The sequence below is a fragment of the Vespula pensylvanica genome, chromosome 22, assembly GCF_014466175.1.
Source record: "Vespula pensylvanica isolate Volc-1 chromosome 22, ASM1446617v1, whole genome shotgun sequence".
Taxonomy (NCBI): domain Eukaryota; kingdom Metazoa; phylum Arthropoda; class Insecta; order Hymenoptera; family Vespidae; genus Vespula; species Vespula pensylvanica.
Genome location: NC_057706.1, coordinates 244163 through 267354, shown reverse-complemented (window position 1 = coordinate 267354; position 23192 = coordinate 244163). Strand labels below are relative to the sequence as shown.

General features: G+C 44.9%; 1 protein-coding gene across 31 annotated transcripts in view; it reads left to right on the top strand.

Annotated features, from left to right (window-relative positions):
* The first annotated feature begins 524 nt into the window (after nt 1-524).
* The window catches only part of LOC122636519 (CUGBP Elav-like family member 1), a 253063-nt gene continuing 230395 nt past the window's right edge, over nt 525-23192 (top strand). For 23 of the 31 annotated variants that reach the window (XR_006328970.1, XR_006328969.1, XR_006328968.1 and 20 more), the window contains exon 1: nt 525-1135. Coding sequence is in view for 21 of the 31 variants with exons in the window: in XM_043827804.1 (XP_043683739.1) it covers nt 1125-1135 (11 nt within the window). In the remaining 10 variants the exon portion in view is untranslated. The remainder of the gene's footprint in view (nt 1136-23192) is intronic. The other 8 variants (XM_043827809.1, XM_043827801.1, XM_043827817.1 and 5 more) reach the window with 3 other exon arrangements.

Here is a 23192-nt window from a genome sequence, read left to right as displayed (position 1 = left end):
ATACATCGCGACATGTTTACAGCGAACTTATATAACGCCTATCTCTTTTTCGAATCGATGCTTCATAAGTCAAAGTTGCATCAGATATCTCGATCCGAGTTGCAGAACGAATCGCAAAGATCTTCCTCGAGATGTCACGAGCTTTCGAAACTAAGTCCGTACGGATAAAAGACGAGGACGAGATAATCCTTGCTTTCTGTTAAGGGCGAGCATAAGAGGGACGAAGGGAGGGATGGAATCGGGTTTGTAAATAGGAAAGCGTCGGTCGTCGGAGGTCTCGATAGGGAGAAGTGCGAGGAGAAAATCGCGCGCTAATCTCGAAGAAATGATGCAAGGGATAGAAGAGAGAGAGAGAGAGAGAGAGAGCGCGAGGAGGAGAGGGAGAGAGATACGAAAACCGGTGGCGCCCTCAGCGCCGGCGGGAGCGTTCGCCGTTGGCGTCGTCGTCGTCGCGGCGTCGACGGCAAACGCGCCTGGCGCGGAGTGGCGCGGCAAGGGGGTGGGGGTGTGTGGCGTGAAGAGCCGAGACCGATCTACCTTAGTCGACGTCAAGCCGTCGCGACGCGTGCGTCTTCTCTCATTGTCGTTTTCTCGTAGCTCACGAGACTCGCGTGTTTTCCGCGGCGCGCAGCGTGTCGCGAGCGTGTGCCACCTGTTCGCACCGGAAGAGGGACCGTCTACGCTTCTACCGTCTCACCCCCCTCCATTCCCCATTGTCATCCCCCCCAGTTACGATTTACTTAACCTTCGAGCGCTCTTGTCCCTTTTATTATTTTTCTTCGGGAAAAGAGATCGCGCGCGACCCGAACTTTTCATTTTCTATCACGGACGCGAGCTCTGCATTTTCTCGGAAAAGGATTTTACAACTGCAGTCGTCTTCGTTTCGATAGTTTTCGAAAGTGAGAGAACTCGAGGGTGTCGTCGATGTCGTCGTTCGCGTCGCCGTTCGTGAGCCTCGCCTTTTGACCCGAGGCTCGCGAGCAGCGATCAAAGACGCGGTGTTTCTATCGTGGAACGTGTTTTCAACTGGACGATAGTTGGCAAGTGTGACAGAAGAGAGAAGAGAGAAGATAAGAAGAGAAAGAAAAGCGTGGACGAGCGTGGAAAACTCGAGGATCGTTATTATGGTCATCGGGTATGTCCGCGTATACGCATACATACATATATACGTTTGCTCGACATTTCTTCGTTCTCTGTTTTTCCGAGCTGGTTCCAGTCGCATTCGTAATTCTTTTTCTCTTTTTTCTTTTCTTTTTTTTTTCTTTTTTTTTGTGCTGTATACACGCGCCGACAATAAAAATGTGTAACGTATGCACGCTGACTTCGGCGGAAACGCACGCTCGCGCCTCTTTACTATTAATTGAATTCGTTGTCCACCGAGTAAAGTAACGACCACGTTCTCACGTTCTACATCATATTGCCACGAGTTGCTTTTATTCCTTTATATGCGTCGAAACAAACTCGTATTTTTCTTTGTCTTTGTACGTATGCTAAGTGGATCGTGACGATTCGATCGAGCAACAACTCCGAGATCGAACGCATTTATGCCGCATTAACATAAAGCGTCCTCGAACATCTGGTTCGTGCGAGATAACGCGTACGTGTCGTTCGTTTCTGTTTTTTTTTCTTCTTTCTTTTCTTTTTTTTTTTTTTTTTGAAATTCAAAACTCTTTCCGTTGAATTTCTTCGTATAAATACGAGACGGAAATAGTACGTATCGCTGACCTAAAATTAGAGATACCTCGATGATTTAAAAGAAAAAGTTCTCTTTCGTGCGAACGTCGCTCGTCGTTGCAAAGCACGGAGAACGTAAATCGAGAGAATAACGCGTCGTTCGTCCCTCGTACGTTCCTTCGCGTAGCGATCGTCATCGACGTACCGCGTCCTCGAACACCTGCGTAAAAGAAAACGCTTCTACCTTTGTGCTCGCCTTTTCCGACGTTTCTCACTCGACGACGTGTCGACGACGTGCCGACGCTCGATAACAGTTCTCTTTTGTTCCTTTGCATAATATCTATTAATGGCGACTTTGCTAATACATAGCGCGCATCGTCTCTCCTTCAATGACGGGCAACCGTTTACACTGACATCGACGCTGGCCTTCTCGACGTACGATTACGTTCTCATAGTCATCGTCGTCATCCTCTTTGTCCTCTTTTATATTTCCGATCGTTCGAATCGATTTTTAAATACGCTTTACGCGCGCTTTATCGCGAGGAATAACGATGTGTCGAAGCGTATTCAACGGCCGTTGCCGACCTTGATCAATTTGGCACAAAAAAATAAAAAAAACATTTCCTATGCGCGACTGGCAAAAGGTATACGCACGAGGTTATTCGCAGGATTATCCGCAAAGGACGCAATTCGCTCCGTTACGCAAAAGTATTCTTTTCCAAAGACGCAAGACCGACTCGTTCTCTTCTTCTCGCCTCGACGGATGGGTTATTGTTAGTTTCTTACAGCCAAATCCTTGACTCACATTTCTATTTTGTTCGCGCGAAAAATCGTCTAAGGGTCGAGTCTCGATCCTTTGTTTCTACTGGCACGTAGCTTTATGGCGACACGTGACGCTTGTGCAAAAGTAAGAGAACGAGAGTGAGAGTGAAATAGAAAGAGAAAAATAGAGAGACGAGAACAACGGGATGTGCAGAAAAGTAGAAACGAGGCAACGATAGAAATCGCCACGCTCCAGCCGCTCCGTTTTCTTCTTGTTTCCTCGATATGCCAAAACGAAAGCAAAAGTGACACGACGATAAAGCACAAGCACCGAATCTATCCTATCGTTCTCGTAATTCCCGCATTTCGCTCGATTGGACGAAAGTAATCGTTGAAAAATTATCAAGACGATAAAAAAAGAGCGCGTAGCCTGGAAAGTGCATCGAATCGTCGAATGAAATCAAATCGAACGAAAGAGGATAATATACGTACCCGAATAAATGAAATTTTCCTCTGGACGTGCGTGCGACCTTTACTTATTTCTTATCCTATGCATATTATTCGTACTTCGCATTACCTACTTCGAAAATATTGTTACGTATACACGATAGATTATCTCTAAACTAAGTTTCTGATACGAAAACAAAGCTACGAGTCGTTAATCTTGCAAGCGAGATTGTTCGCATATTTCGCATTTAACGTTGAATTGATAAAAACCGATAAGCGTCGATATTATTACTTTCATCGCGGAAGAATTTTAAGACTAAAAATGGAATAAAACGAAAATTCGTATGTACGTGTCTTAAAGCGAAAAATCGATAGACCGAATCGTTTTATGTTTTGGACGAATTAATGCGACCATCGATGCGTCGAACTTATCCGATCAATTCGAATATAATTATATAAACTAATTATCTAACGATTTTGTATTACTTTGTCGGAGTAAGCAGATTAATCATCGCGAAAAGAATGACTCGTCGTCGATCGGTTCGTTGTTTCCAATCGGACGGACGATTTGCGTTGTTATCGTTTGTAATTCTTCGTGCTTATGTACACAAGTTCATTCGTTTCTGCTTCATAGCGTGTGAATTGGCGTTAGATAAGCGTAATAACGACCGAGTAACCTTTCTTTCGTTATCGTTATTTTCTTTTCTCGGAAATATAAACAATCTTTAAAGAGAATGTTCGTGGGCAAGGTCGTCCTCCGTGCTCGCGGGCATTTCATCTCGACTTCGATCTCCTTCGAGGAGGACTTTAAAGAGTAAATAATCGTATATTGACGAAAATTACATTAAAATTATGTAACGTTGCTCGAGCTGATCGCGCGCGCGAGCGTCGTGTGTGATATACGTAATATATAATATGCGTGTGTACGAGTTACGTAAGGTGGTTTCCTCGCGTGGTCTGTTTTCTTGGACAATAAAGAATCACGTGTTGGTGATCGATGTGGAATTATGTCGAACAAAAGAAGGAGAAAGGGCCAGCCGTTCGACGACTGGTAGAAAAGAAGAAAGGGAAAGAGGGAGTGTAAAAGGAGACGGAAACGGGGGGAGAAGAAAAGAAAAAAAGAGAGAGCACAGCTATAGAGAAGAAAGAAGGGAAGTTACATCCGGCTAGGCGAGCTTGTGCCAAGCAATTCCGCGTAACGGCATCGATAATGCTCGACATTGCGACTCGCTTCGGAAATTGAAATTTCGTAGTCGTCCTCGTCTTCCCTTCGTCTTTGCCCCGTCGTCGAATGCTCGTCGACGGTCGGGAAAGGATCGGAACAGAACGGAAGGCTGGAACACGAAGGGAGACATTGAAGGGTTTCCTATCTAACTCGGTAAATTAGACGAAGAGACTTAACGATCCTGCGACCGGGAAATGATTTACCACGGGAGAAGAGAAAAGAAAAAGAAGAAGTTACGGAGAAGATTTTCTCTCCTGGTAAAAATTGTTATTCTTTTCTTTCTCTCTCTCTCTCTCTCTCTCTCTCTCTCTCTTAATTTCCTATCGGAGAGTATCTTTGCAACGATCGAAACAAAACTAAGCCGATATTAAATATCGCGGATTAGCTTCGATAGGAACGATATACGATTCGCGAGAAAAAAAATTACGATCGCTTAAAAAAAATAAAAAAGAAAATACATGTAAATTTGCAGAATGTAAAGCGAGTTGGATGGGGATTAGATATTGCGGAGAGCAAAAGAGTCGAATGATTCATAGTCGACGAAAGGACACCGTGTACAGAAACGCACGCACGTCTGTCTGGCCTAATTCCAAGTTCCCCACAGGCCGCCGTCGCCGTCGCCGTCGCCGTCGCCGTCGTATTCGTCAAAGTTTTCTAAGGAAAGCTTGCTTAACCGCGATCGAGTCGGAGAGTGCGCACATCTCCGGAGAGTTTACGAAAGTCACGGAAGAGTTAAACTCGGAAAAAAAAATACGTTACATTTAACAGATCGGATTAATGCTACTTAAATGAACATTTTCTAATAAGGTTCGATAGCGAAAGCGATTGATAACGTAAATACGTTCGGGCGGAATAGATGGATCGGACGTTTGGAAAAAAAATAAGCTTTGTTTATCTCTCTTCATATTCTTTCCTTAATAGAATTAAATTTGTTGGGCAGAGGATTTACACCAATCGCAGCGCAATTATACTTTCTCTCGATTAACTAAAGTAAAACATAACTACGATTTAGTAAAGCTTTGTAGTCTCGTTGGATCGACGTTAACTGACAAAACCGGTCGTGCTGGTTGAAAGCTTGTTTAGAACAATGACGTATGGCGGCACATTGGTAATAGCCAGAGTTGTTTGCGGAGAATAATCGGTTATGTAATTACTTTTGCTTCGTAATAGTCGAATCGATTTGTACGTCCTCTGTTCTCCCTCCCTCCTCTCTTTCTCTCTCCTTCTTTTTTCTCCTCGTTTAAAAGAGGGATAATCGAAGAATTCGCGGTATATCAAGAACGTAATAACCATTTCGAAACGAAAGTGGCTTACACACCAGCGTTCACCGTGTCGTGGAATCTCATTTTCCTGCTTCGATTGGCTTTTTCATTGTTCCCAAATTAATCGCAAAATTTCACAGAGAGAAAGAGAGAGAGAGAGAGAAGCCTCGCTTACGAGACAGCCAATCTACCCTCTTGACCATTGATCATATCGCACATTGAATTTCGTCGTGATCTAACTGCAGCCGCGGTCGCTTCGCTGCGAGAAAGAACGAACTCGACTGCGTCGGTATGGTTTTAATCACAGTCCTATCACGAATATGCGTCGTTGCGTCAACGAAATTATTTTTCGTCGACCTTATTAACGAAAGCAATATCGATACGTCTCGGATGGCTGTTTCATTGGCTACGTAAATTACGTTCGACGACCGAAAGAAGAAAAATGCGCGATGTCGATAAATTGTTAAGTCGGGACTGAAGTGAATACGCAAAAAAAGGAACGACAGTTTCTTTCAATTAACTTTCAATTTACGCGTTCTTCGCCATATTATCATATCATTTATCCCTGATTAAACATCTTCCATCGTGGTCCATTATTATCTCATTCGCCGACGATTATCTCTACGATGTAGCGCTCAAACGATGCCACTTACAACACAGCTAACGTTACGCGAACAGCTTGCTCGTTAACCGATAGCTTCGCTGATTTTTTGTTGAAATTTCCTTGGAAATAGCCGCTTAATTGGTAACATCGTTTGTCTATATTTTTATATTTAAATTACGTAAACGTTAAAATACGAGTTGAGAATCGAAACGATCGAAGCGACGAAGATACGAAGAATTGAAATAAAAAATGCGAAAGGCGGGTAGTTTCCGATCGAGGAGGAAACGATCCTTCTCGAGGAAAGGTGGGAAATGCGCCGGGGACGTTGAAAAACGCAACGATGCCTATTGCGACGAGAAACGATGTGGCTTGTGGTTTAGCTGCGCACGAAATCCACGAGCGATGTCTGGCTATGCACGCGAGGAAAACCACTTCACTTCCCTCGCAAAAGTGCTTACGTTGCCCCAACGGAGAATACTCGTGGAAAAGATTGCGGACCGTCGAGGTTTCGGGTTTCGCCCTTCTTCATCCTTTTTTCGTTTCTCTCTCTCTCTCTCTCTCTCTCTCCCTCCCTCTTGCCTTCTCTTCTCGTCTCTTCTCTTCTCTCTTCCGTGCCTCTCGTTCCTCGTAAAACCGAATTCGTGGCGGGGTCCCCTTTGCTCGTCGTGCGAGAACTCTCCTCGGAAACGTCGTATCGCGTTCGAAGAAGAAAGAACTTCGATCTGTTACTTATGATATTTCTATTCGATCCTCTTCTACACTTTTGAAATTGCTCGAGTTTTCTCTTACCGTATACGAGCAAGATATACCGCACTTATCGAAACGAGAAACACTTTGGCGATTTCTTTCTTTCCATTAAACTTTCGCATTTGTATTTACTATACCGTCTATGGCAATATCGTCGTCGTTTGTAAATCAATAAGGAAGGAGCAAGAACAAGTTTCGTGCGTTTATCGAATCGACGATCGAATCTTCTTCCGATCGGTTCTCCCTCGGAGTAGCAACGCGTCGCGTGTCTCGCGTCCAGTATACAAGACTCATTTGCCTTCAACCATATGCGTGTTGTGGTCCCTGACAACAGAATCGATTGGGGTTCCATCGTGTATTTCTGATTGCTCATCAACTTGTATCGTTGTTAGCGATCTGCGACGTCAGGGGTTTGCTCGGCACGTCTACGAAGTTGGTGCTTCCGATTGATCCAAAATCTTACGTATATCATGAGATCGATATTTTACTTCGTAAGCTCGTAAAGCTTTGTTATTATTATTATCATTATTTATATCTAGAGAGCTTCGAAACGGTATTGTCTTCGTTTATAAATAGTATAAATTCGAGTTTTAAACGATACACGAGAAAAATATCTCTTTTAAATCGAAAATCCATTATGCATTATCTCCGCGCAATCTCCAAGTGGTAACATCGATTTTCAAATATGTATGAAAACGTTTCGTATGCAAGTGCACTTTCATAGATTTTTCATAGGTTTTGCTGACACAAGACAACAGGACCGTTCGCAAATGCGAGCCGCGACGTAATTCTTCTTGCGTCTGGAAACGTACTTCTAAATTTTCGACGTTCTCTCGCGTGACACGACGTTTAAACGTTGCCACGCATTTCTTTGCTTCGTGAAATTATTAAGCGCGAACATCGCTCGTAAAAGAGAAAAGAAGAAAGCCGAATTATTTTTTACGCTTTTGTAATATCAATTAAAGGGACTGCCAACAAAAAATTCGAGTCCACTCCGCTCGCGATTTTTTACCACACGTGCTTCGACACACGTACGGTACGTTCTTATAAATTAATTAACACGGTATCGACGAGGTACAGTTCAGTTTTCGCGATAAGTTTTCGTATCGGAAATTCATTTTTCCTCCGATTGGTCGATATCGAGATAATCCGGAATTAGAATTATTTAGAATTAGTTTATTTCGAGGACTACTTCGAAAATGTACTTTTATTTTATAATTTGCGGAAGCGTCGACATAAATGCCGTGGAGTAGAAAAATAAATTCCCATTTTCGTCGGAATATTGACTTTTCATCTAATTACACGCGTTGTCCCACGGAGATTGCACGAAACGAAGTTTCGGTCTGTTGGGGAAAAAAAGAAGATTATTTCGTTCCATTTACAACGGTGAATCGAATCGGAAAGATATTTCGGTTTTGGCTGAGCTTTTCTCTCGTTCGCATTCACGAACGTATTTTTCGTGGGTTCGACTCTGCCTTTAGCGTTATAGAAATCTCTATACCATAGAGTTTTTACGGAACGCTGTTGCGAGGATAACCTTTCGAGGTTCATTATTCGAAACGATGCGGTATTACGGTACTATTATCCTACGCTCAAGATGATGTTACCGAGTCGCTCGAGAAAAAAAATATTAAATGTTTAGAGAATATCGAGTATCTATTTGTTTCATCGACGATTTTCCATCTACTCTAGTTTAAAAGCCATTCGAAATTAAAATACTACGAGCGAAAGAAAAAGATGGTATCTCGAACGCTTGCGTTCATTGATATAAAAGTTGTTGAATCGAAGCGCGTGTTGTACTACTCGATCAAACGAAAGATAACGTTGTGATTTTTTCATGAGATTTTCTTACGACACACTTCCATTCGAATAGCAGATACATAATCAGAAATACGGAAGCTCGTGCATTATCTATTCTCGGTGGTAATATCACGCGCATCGATATCCGTAACGTTTAACGAAGCACGATGAGCTGTGTCACCGCGGAAGGATCCCCGTTTTCTGTGCAAATACGTCCGTAAATATTAACTTTAAACGGGCTCGCATGCGTGTTGTTTCATGGGTGTGTGCCCGTACGACACGGACGTACGTATGCACGATAATTTCAACTGAATCGACGTGTAATTTCTACCGCGGCTCTGAATACACAGTGAGCATCGCTCCTATAGTATATGTATTCTAAATACATACGTACGTACCTACGTAGCTACAGCAATTCTCTCTCTTTCTCTTTCTCCGTCCCTCTTTTCTCCTTTTCTCTTTTTTCCTCCTATCCTACGAACGGAGTATATTCCCTCGCGCATACTCTGCGACGGAAGTAAAGAGCGAATAGAGGGCGAGAGGGAGAGAGAGGGGAGGAAGGACCACCTTTTTGCTTCGTCACGCTGGCAGAAAAGTCGAGCACGACGAAGCAATTAGTCGTTGGTAATACGAATATAACGTAACCGCGGCTTTAATCGCGTTCTCTCTCCCTCTCTCTCTCTCTCTCTCTCTCACTCTCTCTCTCCGTTTCTTTGTCTTTTTCTCTCTCCATATCTCTGTCTTTCTCATCGCTTCCCTTTCTAAACGTCTACGGATTACAAAGCGGAGTGAGACTCGACGAAAACAATGACTCGGAGTAAACATAGTTTCGTTCGTATGTATACGTGGATGAAAGAAGAGATAAGTCCTAATAATATGAAAACATTTATACTAATAGAGTATAATCGTTGTCGATGAATAAGACGCGGTACGGTCGTTGATACTACGAGAAAGGATACTCTCGAAAAGTATCGATAAGTAAATAGCGTTACGTAATATTAATGAGAAAAGAAGGGATACGAAGCAGAGAGTAGCGAATCGAAACGCGCTTCAACTTTCTTCACATCGACGGATATGCAGCGTCTGAATCCGAGAGATCACTCGGTAAGTAGAGCGGAATGAAGCTATGCCATGAATATCTCTCTCTCTCTCTCTTTTTTCTCTTTCTTTCTGCCTCCATCGACGAGCCCTTATTCAACAGATGCCTCTATCCACTTGGTACACCGACGTGCGCACGCGTACACATAATAGTCTTTCCCTTTCTCTCTTGGCTCTATCCAGCGTGGCTAATCCCTAAGCGTGTAACGAATATACGTAAGCTCGCCTCGTTATAGCTAACAAGCAACAACGATGCGAGGTCGTATTTCGTTTCGGGCCATCCTCTCTCTCTCATTTTCTTAGAATAGCGAATATGTCGTTATACGCGGAAATAGAGGTCGATTTTTTGTCTTTAACGCATATCACCTTTTCCTTAAAAAGCGATCGGACTTGCAACGTTTGTTGTCGATCGAATAAAGCGTAGAAATCAATGCGAATTTAGTAACGCGAAATCGTGTTCGAACGATTGCTCGTAAAGCGCATAAAAATGTTGCATCGACGCGTATTCGTTTGTATACCGATTGCTTTTTCTTTTTATCGAACGAATCGAAATAACGATAATTACAACGACGTTATAACGAAAGGCAACGTTTCAAGCTCCATTTTGTCTTTCTCTCGCCTTTTCATCGACAAGGTAAACACTGACTCGTTTTACAACGAGCGAGCACGAAAGGACAACGTCAATATACGAACAAAACATCTCTTCATGACGTCACACATTGAGTCGCTCGTTTCATAGCTGGGGTATCCACGACCCAGGTACCCTTATAATGGTACATACGCATCGCGTACGAGGAGGGAAGTAGAGCACATTCAGCATTATCCGTACACGTGGTAATAAAATACTCTTCCACGTTCCCCTTTCAATACGCGTATAACGCGAGAGATACAAACAGATACTCGTTCCATTTTGATTGCAACAAAAATATTTTCTTTGCGCGTTGCATACGTTTTATTCGCGTACGTTCGACTTTGAAATGTTTTCGCGCTAACGCGTGTCGGCCTCTGATACGAGAACGTCGTCTCCCTCCCTGACTTATTTTTTCTTTTTTATTTGCGCGGAGAGAGAGAGAGAGAGAGAGAGAGAGAGAGAGAGAGAGAGAGAGAGAGAGAGAGAGAGAGAGAGAGAGAGAGAGAGAGAGGGAAATCTATGTGAAAAAAAGGCGAATCGGATATCTTATAAAGCTGGATGTTTCCGGTATAAAAAAAAGAAAGATCGTTTCATCGTTGGAGCTAAAATCTCGAACGTATCCAAGACCCTTCTTCTGTATCTTGCATAATATTATAATAGAAAATAACGAAGAGGAAGCCGTGCAATCGTTCGTCCGAGCTCTTTCGTTCGTTCGATAATTACTTTTACATCGGTCGACGGACGTAAATTAATTGAACTTGTTTTTCCTTAATTAATTTTCGATCGGTCAGAGCGAACTTTCCGCTGGGATCAGAATTGCAATTTCGAGTTGGGCCGCTTTCCGATCACGGATGGAGTTTCTGGTGCATGCATGAGACGGATTCTCGTAAACAGGTGCCAGCCACTCTATCAGTACGTGTAGTACCTAACGTCGATAATTATTGGCAGGTCAGTGGAGCCGAAGTCCGTCCGCGAAAGTTCGTTATAACGCAGTGCCCTTGCATCCTTCCCGTAGGCGCTTCCCGTTCGTGCTGATATACGAGCGGATGTTGTCTACGACGATGCCAACCCTCGGATAACGTCCATCCACCGTACCTTAATTACCCTCTCTTTCCACGCGCAACGCGTTTGCCTTTTAGTCGCTACGTCGAACTTTTCGGACTTGTGTACGTACAGTGATAATGGTACGATACGGTAAACAATAATAATAGAACATACGGGGAAATCCCTTTCGTTGTTTCAACTTTCTCGGCTCACCGATCTTAGACGCGTAAAACATATGATATATTTCGGTGATCCTTCGATATCTACCTTACCTCTCGCTGATGAACGCGTATCGAGTTGGAAGGAATTACGAAGTATAAAATCAGCGCGATGCTTTCGCTAGAATTTTATTTCACGTCGAATCGATATCCGGTGCGTCGCTTTTTTTCTTTCTGTTTTCTTTTCCTTTTTTCCCCCATATATTTACCAACCTTTCTCCTTTCTCTCATTACTTATATGCACACCTACCGCATACGTCGAGTTTTACAACTCCTATTTTAATTTCGTTCCTCGTCTCGCATTTCTATCGAGCGACCTAACTCCCAAATCGTTTCTCGCGAGGACGTTTTTATTTCGGAAAAAAGAAAAACTTCGTGAAATGACCGCGATCATCGAATTTCCTCGGTTCGTTAGAAGAAGACCGAAGGACGGAAGAAGAGGAGTAACGTCGAGACAGTCGATATCGGTTTCATTCGAGAGATACGGAAGAGGAGGAGTCGAGAGAGCGAGCACGAGGGTTGAAAGGGGTGTGTGTGTGTGTGGCCTGCGGTGTGGTGGATAGAAGGGAGGTCGAGGGGTAGAGGCAGGGGCACGGGCAGAGGGGATAGGGGAAGGGAGAAGAGGCGGAACCGGCACGGGACGTTAAATTACACGCTCAACGGCAAATGCACGCTCGCTCTGCACCCGGTTGCCCGTCGTTTATCCCACGTACCACCACCAACGCCGTATATTACGTCCGCACGGCGTATTAACCGGCCGCTACCGTACACCTGTTTACTTTCAGCGCGTCGTATTATTTCTATTAGCGCGAGAACGTATCTGCGAACGAGCGAAAGAGAGAACGAACGAAGCTGGCTCGGCCCGTGCGAGATTATCGGAGCGTCTTCTCGTTGGTTCGAGGAATAAGTCTTAATACGGGATGGTTGCCAGCCGCTTATCGGTTAAAGCAAACCGAGACTTTTATACCGTAGATAAACCTTAAAGGTCCTCTTTAGTATCGGCTGCATCTGCCGAAGATAAAGCATCCCCGACGAAAGGAAGATTCATTGCTTTTTCTTTCCTTGCCAGTTGCGTTCCTCGTTTGTTCTTACGTATAATGCAGTAACGCGTAAATACCGTCTCGTAGCTTTCGTCGATATAATCATTGTTCCGCGATAATCTTTTATCTTTCGCGAGTTTCTTGAAAATTCGTCGGATGAAAATTGAAAAGTTTCTTCCTTTCTTCCCGTTTGTTGTTCCCTTTTTTTTCTCGGTCGCGTCCCGAAGGTTTCCCTCCTCGCGGACGTGCGCGAAGAACTTGAGTAGGTTCTTATCGCCGGAATCGCCATCCACTTTGATTCGTCGACTTTGATTCTTTTCGCTCGCATCTCGGATAAATTCGCGGATGGTCCGGTTTACTTTGGCTAACGTCGATTTTCTAGGTAGTTGCTTTCTAGGACACGAAAAAGCCTCTTCCCGTCATTACAATTTTCCGGGCAAACAAACGGAAACGCGCACGGTTCGTTACGAGATCCTTCGTCGGATGCCAATCGATGATGCCAAAGAATTTAAAGGAGTCTATTTTTTGTTACTTATTCGAATCGAATTAAAAGTTCGATTACGATTTAATCCGTTCGTTTTTATAAAACGCTCTTTATGCGAGCGAAGTGGTGTATCCATCGAAGAGAGTGATCCAAGGAAATTGCAGTATCGTCTATCTTTACGTGCCCGACGACTAACATAGCCTGGGGAGTTTGAAGAGGTGCGATCGAACGGCCTTCTCGCTTTACTCGTTCGTTCGGTCCTTGAACTTATTCGACACGCCTTGTGTGCACACCTGTGCGATCGTTTCGCAATTAGCCGCCGAACGAAGTAGCTAGAGAAAACATCGTCGTTGACGCGCGTCGTAAATTCGATCGCGAGTTACACCCGTGAAAGATATAAAAGCATCGCGGGAAGGAATAAATTCTTGGTATATTCTCGTTATCGTACGCCTTCCGATCGAGCTTCGAAATAATCGAAATCGGGTATGATCGAATCGTCGGAAAAGTTTGCAAAAAAGGAAAGGAAATAAGAAATCGCGGTTGACGTTTATCCGACGCTCGATTAGCCCGTCTAATGATAGTCACGATCGTGCCAAGTCGATGCGCGAAAAGTACGACGCGACAATGGCGGATGGCTAGCCGTCTCTTAATCCACTTAAGCCGCTTAATTCGTGGGAGCGTAGTTACGTGAAATATTTACCCGTAGCGTAGGTACATACATACACTCTGCCTCGCTCGCTGCTCCAGTGCACAGGTGTGCGCGAGCGAGTACGAGAGAACGAACGTACAACGTACGTGGAAGTCCGCCACCCCCGTAGCCAAACCCCCCTCTCCCTCCCTCTCTCTCTCTCTCTCTCCGAGCAACTCCACAACCACCAGCAACCTCGTCGCGACGCGCAGAGACGGAGGGAAACCTTAGCCAAGAGTTACTAACTCCGTCGGAGCGATATAACGAACACATGTTCCAACGCGGGTCTACATAATCCGCGACAAGCTATATAAAGATGTACGCGAGCTTGCGCGTGTACGTTCGCGTCTATGTGTCTACGGCAACTAACCATTACAACTATCGACTTCGACGTTGCACGATTCTCTTTCTCTCTTTTCCCTCGTCCACAAGAATCGCGGAGAGTGCTAGCTGTGGATCAGGAAATTACGAGAACTTGATAATAAATACATTGTTTTTCTTCCCTCATAGTCGTTACCTTTATCCGTTTTAACTCTCGCTCTTATACGTTTTCATTCTCCATTCGTTTCTTCTACGTTGCGATTGCTGTTTTGAAGAGAAAGAGAATTCGAAAAGACACGCTCGGAATTAAGATACGCGTGTATATATACATACCTTCTCGCAGAGAAAATAAATTCTTAACTATGGATCGGCGAAACGGAGTTAGTTACGAGTTCGATATCGTATGCCGGAGATCGGTAGAGAAATTTATTTACATAATCGGCTCTTCGGGTCGTCGAACTCCGGACGAACTTTATGCCGAGGACGTTCGTTTGAAACGGAAGTAGAATGGCGTACGATTTTTATACCTTTCCTGGTCCTTGCATTATTTCTGCAAGTTAGAAGCTCGTTCGAGAGACGTTTCCTCTCGAATCGCGTGACCGGAGAGGTCGACGTTCTCGAGTAGTGCTTCTTCCGATGCTGAAGAGTCGATAAGGGCGGCAAAAAAATTTCTCTTTCCTTCTCCATGTTCGACCTACTTAACGAAACGTTGCTCTTTCGAGTCCGATTAAAAATAAATATCAGAGAGGACGAAACGTGTCGATGATAGGTCGCGACCACCACCCTGTTATTGTTGACGATCTCTCGAGAGCTACGCGACTAGAACGTTGTAAAAACGATTCTTAGAAAAGATGTTTACGATCGTTTCTCGGTATTTATTCCGAATGCGATGTTACGGGCATTTGGGACAACACGTTTGTTTTTGTCGCGTCATCGATCGAAATTTTCACGACCACGAGAGCGCTTACAGAGGCTCCTTCTCTCCATTACGCGATACGCGCGTGGAAGGTGTCGGACGATCGAAAGCGAAGAAGAGCGTTTTCGAGCGAGTTACGTGCGTGAACGATGATATGTGTCCGGTGCGTGCGTGCGTGGTGTGTGCGTGTGTACGTGCGCGTGTACGTGCGCGTGTGTGCAACTTCGTACGGAGACAGGTATGCGAGCGCGTGCGCGCGTGGTGGTCGCATGGGAGAACGAAAGTGCACACGCACGAACGGAGGCGATCGCACGTGACACGCAGCCTGATGTCAGATACACGCTATGCACGAGCGATTTCGCGCACGTACGAACATCTGTCGCAAGAATCGAGTTTCGATCGGGCCTAATAGCTCCGACTCGTTAACGAAATTGTTTGTGCTTCGTGATGCTCCTGCTAAACAAACTCGCGATCTTGCGATTCCACGATTCGTCATCCTTTTATTTTTTCCCTTTTATTCGATTATCCAGATAATTCGAGCGTCCAGACGAAGTTCGTCCGATCGAAGAAAAGTTGCAGAGCGTTTCTAAATATCGATAAGATCGGCCTTCCGCGTTAACGCGCGTCTCTTTCGTCGTTACAATCGAATTTTGCTGGAGATAAGTGAAAAGGACACGGTGTTTCTTGCGAGTGGAAACGTAACGTTTAACGTTGCGATAAATTACGAATGCACGCACGTCGCAATATCGCGAACGTCGTTCCCTCGACAAAAGAATATTCGTCGAAGTAAAATTCGTGTTTCGCGTCAAAAGCGATTTTTATAAGTGTCGGTTTCGCATTTGCGAGTACAAAGCCTTCTACCCTCTTTTTCTCTCTCCGTACTTCCTACCCTTGGTTCTCCGACGGTGCAGCTGAACCGAACGGTAAAACGAACGGAGATAGCTTTTTGTATCGTATCGTATTTCGGTACGATGCCTTTGTAGCGAACGAACGATTGGCGTGACTTTCGAAATACGCGTCGGACTTATCGATTTTTATTTAGTCTAGGCTCAGACCGAGTTAAAAAACGAAGAAAGAAGAAAAACTACCGACAGATCGGCAAGCAACGAGGATTGGAAACGTAGCTCGGTTCGCGAAACTTACGAAATTTTTTAACGAAAAATATTCTGCTCCGCGAAACTGCGTACTTCGACGATTAAGAAGGTAATGCGGTTTGACGAAGTTACGCAAGTACGAAGATCGTTTACGAGTCGACGTACGCAGCGTTCCACCGATCTAGCTCTCCTCGTAACAGCGATACCGTTTAATCCGGGCTTTATATCGAAATACTCGTCTACGTAACGCTTCGTAACGTCGCGTATCACGGAAGAGAGCAGCAACTACGTCGCTCGAATAGGAGTTTTCGAGAATTCCGAATAGTTCTCCCTCGATTCGAAATATTTGGTACGTATCTTGAAGAGCGATCACTCGGCTTTGACGATTTTTGTCCTCCTCATCGATTTCTCGTTACGCAAAGCCAACATTTAGCAAGACGATCGTTAAGAAGGAAGTCTTTCGAGCTGTCGGTAGGTCAAATTTGTAGTCGATGAAAACTAGAAAGTTTGCTTTTACAAGAAGAGGAGGACTGGTGCGAGTAATCGATGGATCGGTAGGTTTCTTCGGAAGAGGATCGTTTTACTCGCGAGCGATAATACGCGAACAACGCCGACGCCGACGCCGACGTCGACGCAGAAGCCCGGTCACCGGTAGTCACTTCATCGTACATGCACGAGACACGATATGAATTGCAAATGGCGGAACGTCGTGGCAGGGGGTGGAGTCGAGTTATATGTAATATCGTCGCGAGCGATGATCCAGTTTCCGAATGAGTATCATGCTGAACCGAATATCTCATACGTCATTTACGGATTGCTTCGAATAATGTCGTCCCTGGCAACGAGCTTCGTTACGAGTCGAAGTAAAAAGGTGAGGAGAGGATGTAATAATTCTTCGTAGAAGAATTTCAACGTCGTGCATTTCGATGAACCTCGAGCCATAGCTTCGCGAGGGATAGATAAGGACGAAGGAAAGAAATCGACGAGAACGAGTAGACGAGTAGTACGATGAAAGAACGAACGGCTAGAGGGAGAGGAGAGAAATATCGGTGGCGAACGTTCCCGATAATCAGACTTTTTTTTACGATCGATGTTTTCGAACGAAACGACGAATGGCCGAAGAGAGGATCCTCGAGGGGTATTCCGAGCGGATCGAAGTATCGGCGTAATATTCGCGGTTCGAGGAGAAAATTCGGCCCTTTTCCTTTTCCTCGTGCGGCGCTCGACCACTCCACCGCAACGCACGGCCGCGCCGAGTACCAAAGTACGCGAACGTCGTGGATCGTGAATTCTCCCGCGGCATTTCGGTGGCCCGGCTCCGTTTCCTTCCTGCGTCTCGTCTTACTTTTATTCTCCGTTCCCATTCCGACAACCATTTCCGCGGCGTTTTACTGGCTACGTCTCGAAAAAGCCCCGGAGAAGACCGTACGAGAGGGAACCGGCCGCGAAGAGAAGACCACCGAGGCTACGTTACCGTGGCCTTTTCTCCGAACATCAAAACCCCGAATTTATGGCGGCCACCTTAATGTTCGCTCGAGAAAACCTCGTTTAGATCCGCATTGTACCTCTAAGAGGTCCGTTCTCCGTTCGCGCTCCAAAAGAAAATAATCGTGCTCGTTCTTTGGGTCTTTCTCGACTTTTTAAGAAAGAAGCTCTATCTTTATCAATCTTTTTTAGTTTTTTATTTTCCTTTTTCCTTTCTTTCTCCCTCCTCTTTTTTCCTTTTTCGTATTTAACGAAATTCAAGATCGCGCATCGCTCTTCGTTCCGTGCGAGACAGAAATTTACGCAAACGTAGAGAGCTCGGTTCTCGTGAGATTCGATTTACAGGGGTCGTATTTCGCGAAGACGTCACGTCGTCGTTAAAACTTTTACCAGACGGATTACATCGCGGTCCGATACGCTTCGCCGTTCGATGGAACGTGCCACGATCTTGAAGTAGAATTAAAAGGTCCCGCTTGAAGCCGAGGAAGGAGAACTCGAGCACGTTCGAGTACACTCGAGAAACGTACGATAAGTAGAAGTGGGTCGCATGAGCAGACGAGAGGAAGCAGCGAGGAGAGAGAGAGAGAGAGAGAGAAAGGGGTGGAGTAGCAGTCAAGGAAAAAGGGCACGCGGGCTAGTAAAACCTCGAGTGTTCTCTCTCTTTCTCTCTCTGTGTTTATGCTATTCTATTATTACGTAATCTTAACGTGTAAAAGTCGGGAGGAATTTATTTGCACGGGGGCAGCAACGGTACTTCGCCAGTACTATCGTTGCGTTTTCTTGTCTTCCGCAACACAGGATTCTTGGCAAACAAAAAATAAGGGAGGAACAAGAGGGAAGGTTTTGAACAAGGATAGCGCCATCACGGTTGGCGTACGCTCTTCGCAGGGCTCCGTCCAAAACTAAACAGCGAACCTTAAATCCTCGTGTAGTCTCGAGAAGCGTTTTACTTCCTTCCTACTCGACGAAGAAAAGCATAGAAGAAGGAGCATAAAGAGGAGTAACAAAAAATGCGCTCGCGCACACGCGCGCACTTTCTCTTTCTCTCCTTTCGCTCTTTCTTTCTCCGTCTATTTTTCTCGCGGTGTGTGGCAGCGACGGGAGCGGCTCACGTGCAAAGCCGTGTCATTTTAATTAGTGCCTCAAAGTAAAGCGTTTACCAGTTTCTGTAGCCGAGTCTACGTGAGAAAGGAGAGATAGAGACGGTGAGAAGCTTTTCGCGGAGTGGAATAACAGACCAAAGTAATTACTTCCGGCTACAAAGGCTCGAACTTCGAACAAAGATGTTGTGGAAGAGCAAGAGAGAGGGGGGGGGAGGGGAAAGGAATTACGTGGGATTGAAGCGACTCGTACCACGACCCGATCATTCTTTCAATTTACATGCCCGCGATGACGACGACTCCACGTTCGTCCGTACCTTTTTCCGATCTTCCATTCAACGAAAACCCGAATTCGTGGACGCACGGAAAATATATCGAGAATTTTGATTCCAACGTTAGTAGGAAAAATTATTTTACGATAGATCGACGATTACTAAAAGCTAGAATCGTACACTTTCCCTTAAGGCGATTTAGAGGTTTAGGAGCGATACCTATAACGACGTTATTTCGTAAACTATATCGTCCATTTTATCGGAAGGGACGTTGTGATGTATTAAAAAATAAATAATTTTCGTTGGAAAGATTAAAATTTCGCTATTTCCTTATTTATACACATAGGTATCTCGTAAAAACGAATTGGTGCGAGAGACGCGTCTTTATTAATCATAGTCCGACAAAATAACTTACGTGCAACGTCGGTCGATGGGAATATCGCGCAAAAACTAACCGTGACTTATTAACATTAAACCGGAACGTGTGATGAATTAAAAATGAGTCTCGCCGTATACACACACACGCGCGCGCGCGCACGCGTACGCGTATACGACAGCGAACGTATACATTAATCTCCATTCATCTCGGTTCACGTTGTGGTCGGCGACCGGCCGATATTTAATATTCCTACGATGACCTTGTCGCCTCTTCGAGCGAGTATCCGTTTATCGTTCATTCTCGCTCGACTAGCCGACCGGTTTTAGAAACACGTGAAAGCTTAAGCTCGCGAACGAGCTATGTAATATGTTTACCGTGTCTCAAGGTAAGCATAAAATCGTGTAAGAACGCCGTTAGAAGGCCGAGGGTAAGAAGAGGCCATCGAGGAAGTCGTCGAGGCCGCTTAGATCAGCCGTAAAATCGGACACCTTCGGAAAGACGAATCTTTGGTGTCCTCTTACGGTCGACGAATCCACCCTCTTCTTCCGCTCTCTATCTCTTTCTCTTCGTCCTCTCTGGCCTCTTCCCTTACCTTTTGTATTCGAAATAAATCATCCGATACCGAGGGTTCCACTGGATTATGCGTTACGACTACTTTATGATCCCTCGTATTAAACGCAAAATTGAATTTACGATTCATCGAAAAGGGCCCCAGCCTCGGATCGAATAAGCCGCGTTTGTCGAATGACACGGAAACATTTAAGCAGCGTACGCCGAGCGATCGATCGTCCGGCCAAACTATGGATATACAGCAAGGATATGCGTTTCTAATGATCCTTTTTTTTCCGACTTTATTTTTAGGGGAATTTCTCGAACCGAATATGTACTTTGTTATCGAAAATAATCGAGTTTATCGACTCGAAGAAATATCGTAAGCGTACGAGAGCGAAAAGATCGAAACGAAATAAATCTTGTTAGAGAGAAAGGTCGTCGTTTCTATTTCTTCTAGTGCGAATTTCAAAGTTCGTTGCACTTACCATACAAATAAAAGTAATAAAAATGTCGGAGAGAAAATAGCAAGTTCGCGTTCAATAGAAATTAGAAACCTGATTGGAAGAAGAGTCAATTAAGGTTGGATGAGCGACACGAATGGTATGAGATGAGACGAAGGAAAAAAGCACGGCATGGTTTGCCGTTGAAAACGAAACGTCGAGCGTGGAAGTGATAAATAACGTCGGCGGGTCGAGTCGATCGGCGAGCAGCAGGCAAAGCGCAAACATAAACTATCAATGGCGTGAAAGGGTGTCGAAAAGGGGGTGGGTGGAGGCGTAACCGGGTGCACGAGCGCGCGCCTTATCTCTACCGTATGGCCGGATTGTATGGCTACGTATAGATTATAACCGAACGCCATAGCTCTCGACATCGATGACGGACGCCTACGCCCCTTGCCATTTCCGTCCTCTCCATACCCCCTTTGCTCTCGCTCTCTCTCTCTCCCCCCTCCCCTTCTTTCTCTTTTTCTCCGTCGACGCATTTATTTTGAAGAATATCGATTTCCCGCATTTCACGTGGCAACGTTTGTAATCAAGCCGTCAAAACGATAGGATTGAAACGAATCTTAATACTTTGTACGCAACGTACAAATTTTATATCGATTATTCTCGACTTTGTTATCGTTTCATCGGTTCAAATATTTCTTCCTCGCTTTGATGAATTTTTCACGATTTCGTGATCGGTCTCGGTATTCGTCGAGTGTAAAAAAAAAAAGTAAACGGTGCGACGCATCGAAACGAACTTGGTCTTATTACAAGAAAACGAGCTTGGTCGTCGGGAGTAGAGTAACTCCGAATAGAGAACATCGAGCAGTACGTTCGCTTCTTTGGATAGTCGCTGAAATAGTCGTATAGTTTAGTCGTGTAAAGCTGGCTCAGAGGTTAGAGCGGTATTCGCACTTGGAACCGCAGACAGTTGGCGCACGAGGTCGAAGAAGACGCGTAGGAAAGGATATATCTGCGATGGGTTGAAGCCGAAGAAAGAGAGAGAGAGAGAGAGAGCGAGAGAGGAATTCTGATCCGGAGAAGGTGGAAAGCAGAGTAGATTGGTATGAAGTTAGCTGGTTAACTCGACGAAACAACGGTAGCAAGTTAGCACGAGAAGTTGGCGTCAGTTGGCACCAACGATGGGGTGCAATGAAGACGACGGTGGCAATGTCGAGAGAGTGGGGTTGGGATGGAACGAGGAACAGACTAGCGCAGACCAGTGCCTCTATTTCATTGTTTCATAATTGAAGCATTTGCGGTTTCATCGTTGCGCGCGTACGGATCCGTCGGAGTAATCGCGTAGTATCGGAACCTGTTCGTCCATCGAACGAGAAATCGCTTCGTTACGAAACCGGATCTTTAAACTCGGAGACTCTATTTGTTTTCATCTCGCCGTAATAGCGTCGGAGATTACTTTTACATAAGATTTTGACGATGCACACGCGTATACACGACGCGCACTCGCGCAGAGCCGCACGTTGCTCGATTTACATAGATCGTCATCGACGTCGATCGACTCGAAAAGATAAACGGTGAAGGAATAAAATCGGATTTAATGGAATTCACCGATGGATTCGGTCGCGGGAACGTCCGAAGAGCCGAATTAGTTTCTAGAGAAACGCATTGGGAAGACTCGATTTATGTAAATCGGTTTAACATCCTCGGTCGTCCGTATATTTCGCATTATCGCAATTCCTGCTTCGGCGATGATCGATGCGTTGGTCCATTGTGTCGACCGTCCGATTAAAATATCCTAGTATATTTATCTACCTTCTATTCGAGCCTCTCTCTTTCTCGCTCGCGTACTCTACTACGCACACTCGATTCGTTTCGTCGTTTTATCGAACGGCAATTCATTCCTGGCGATCTATCATCGCGTCACGAAAAGGGGGGACAGGGGAGAGAGGGCCCATCGGCGATCAACGCCTCTCTCGAGCAGCCGAGCGCGAAACGACGAATACTCGGCGAGTTTCCATATCGGGTTTCGAGCTAATGTTGATTAACTTACACCCTCTCACCCTCCATTAACCTCGGCTCGACCGTTTCTGGCCTCTGACAGTCGTTTAATTACGCTTATCGGCCACGTCGAACGATACACTTTTTTTTTCCAAACTATCCAGCAGCCGCCACTTTACGTCTCTGCGTTACGTGACGAATTTACGCACGCGAAAGGGAGGAAGAGAGAGATGGGTGGCAGAGGTAACGCAAATTTTTCGAGATCGATGCGGTCAAATTTCGCGGTAGTTGTCGCAAGAGCGATCATTTCAACGGGAGAGACAAAAAGTGTGGATTTAACGGAAAATAAAGCGTGATGCTTTTTAATCGGCCCCTACGACGCGCCGTTGTTCGCGGTTTGCCATGAGTTTTTCGCAAAAATAGATGGTTCTCTCGAACGATTGGAAACGAACGCGAGATATTCGACGAGTAAATTAATTTTCCGTTTCGTCGGTGTACGATCGCTCTTGGTTTTCTGTCTTTTAGATACATCGTAGCGACTAGAGCCTCTCGATATCGTGCAACGTGCAAGATAAAAAGAACGACGATGCTCGTTTCTGTATCGTTATCGTTCTTGGTCGAGTTTTACGTATCGCATTGCAACGTTCCAGGCCAATCGGTTCAACATAAACATGCCTTCGGGCAATCGAATGTATCTACTCGGCAATGAATCAAAAGCCAATGCGAAAAAAAGAGACAGACAGAGGAGAAATAGTAGAAACGGCATGAAAATGTTACAAATTCGAACGAATGTTTAAACGCACGAACCTGGGAAATGTATTGCTCCGAAAGGCCATGTTTTATCTCAATAAAATCCCGAAATAGGCAACATTGAATTTAATTTCGCTCGATAAAAATTTCGTTAT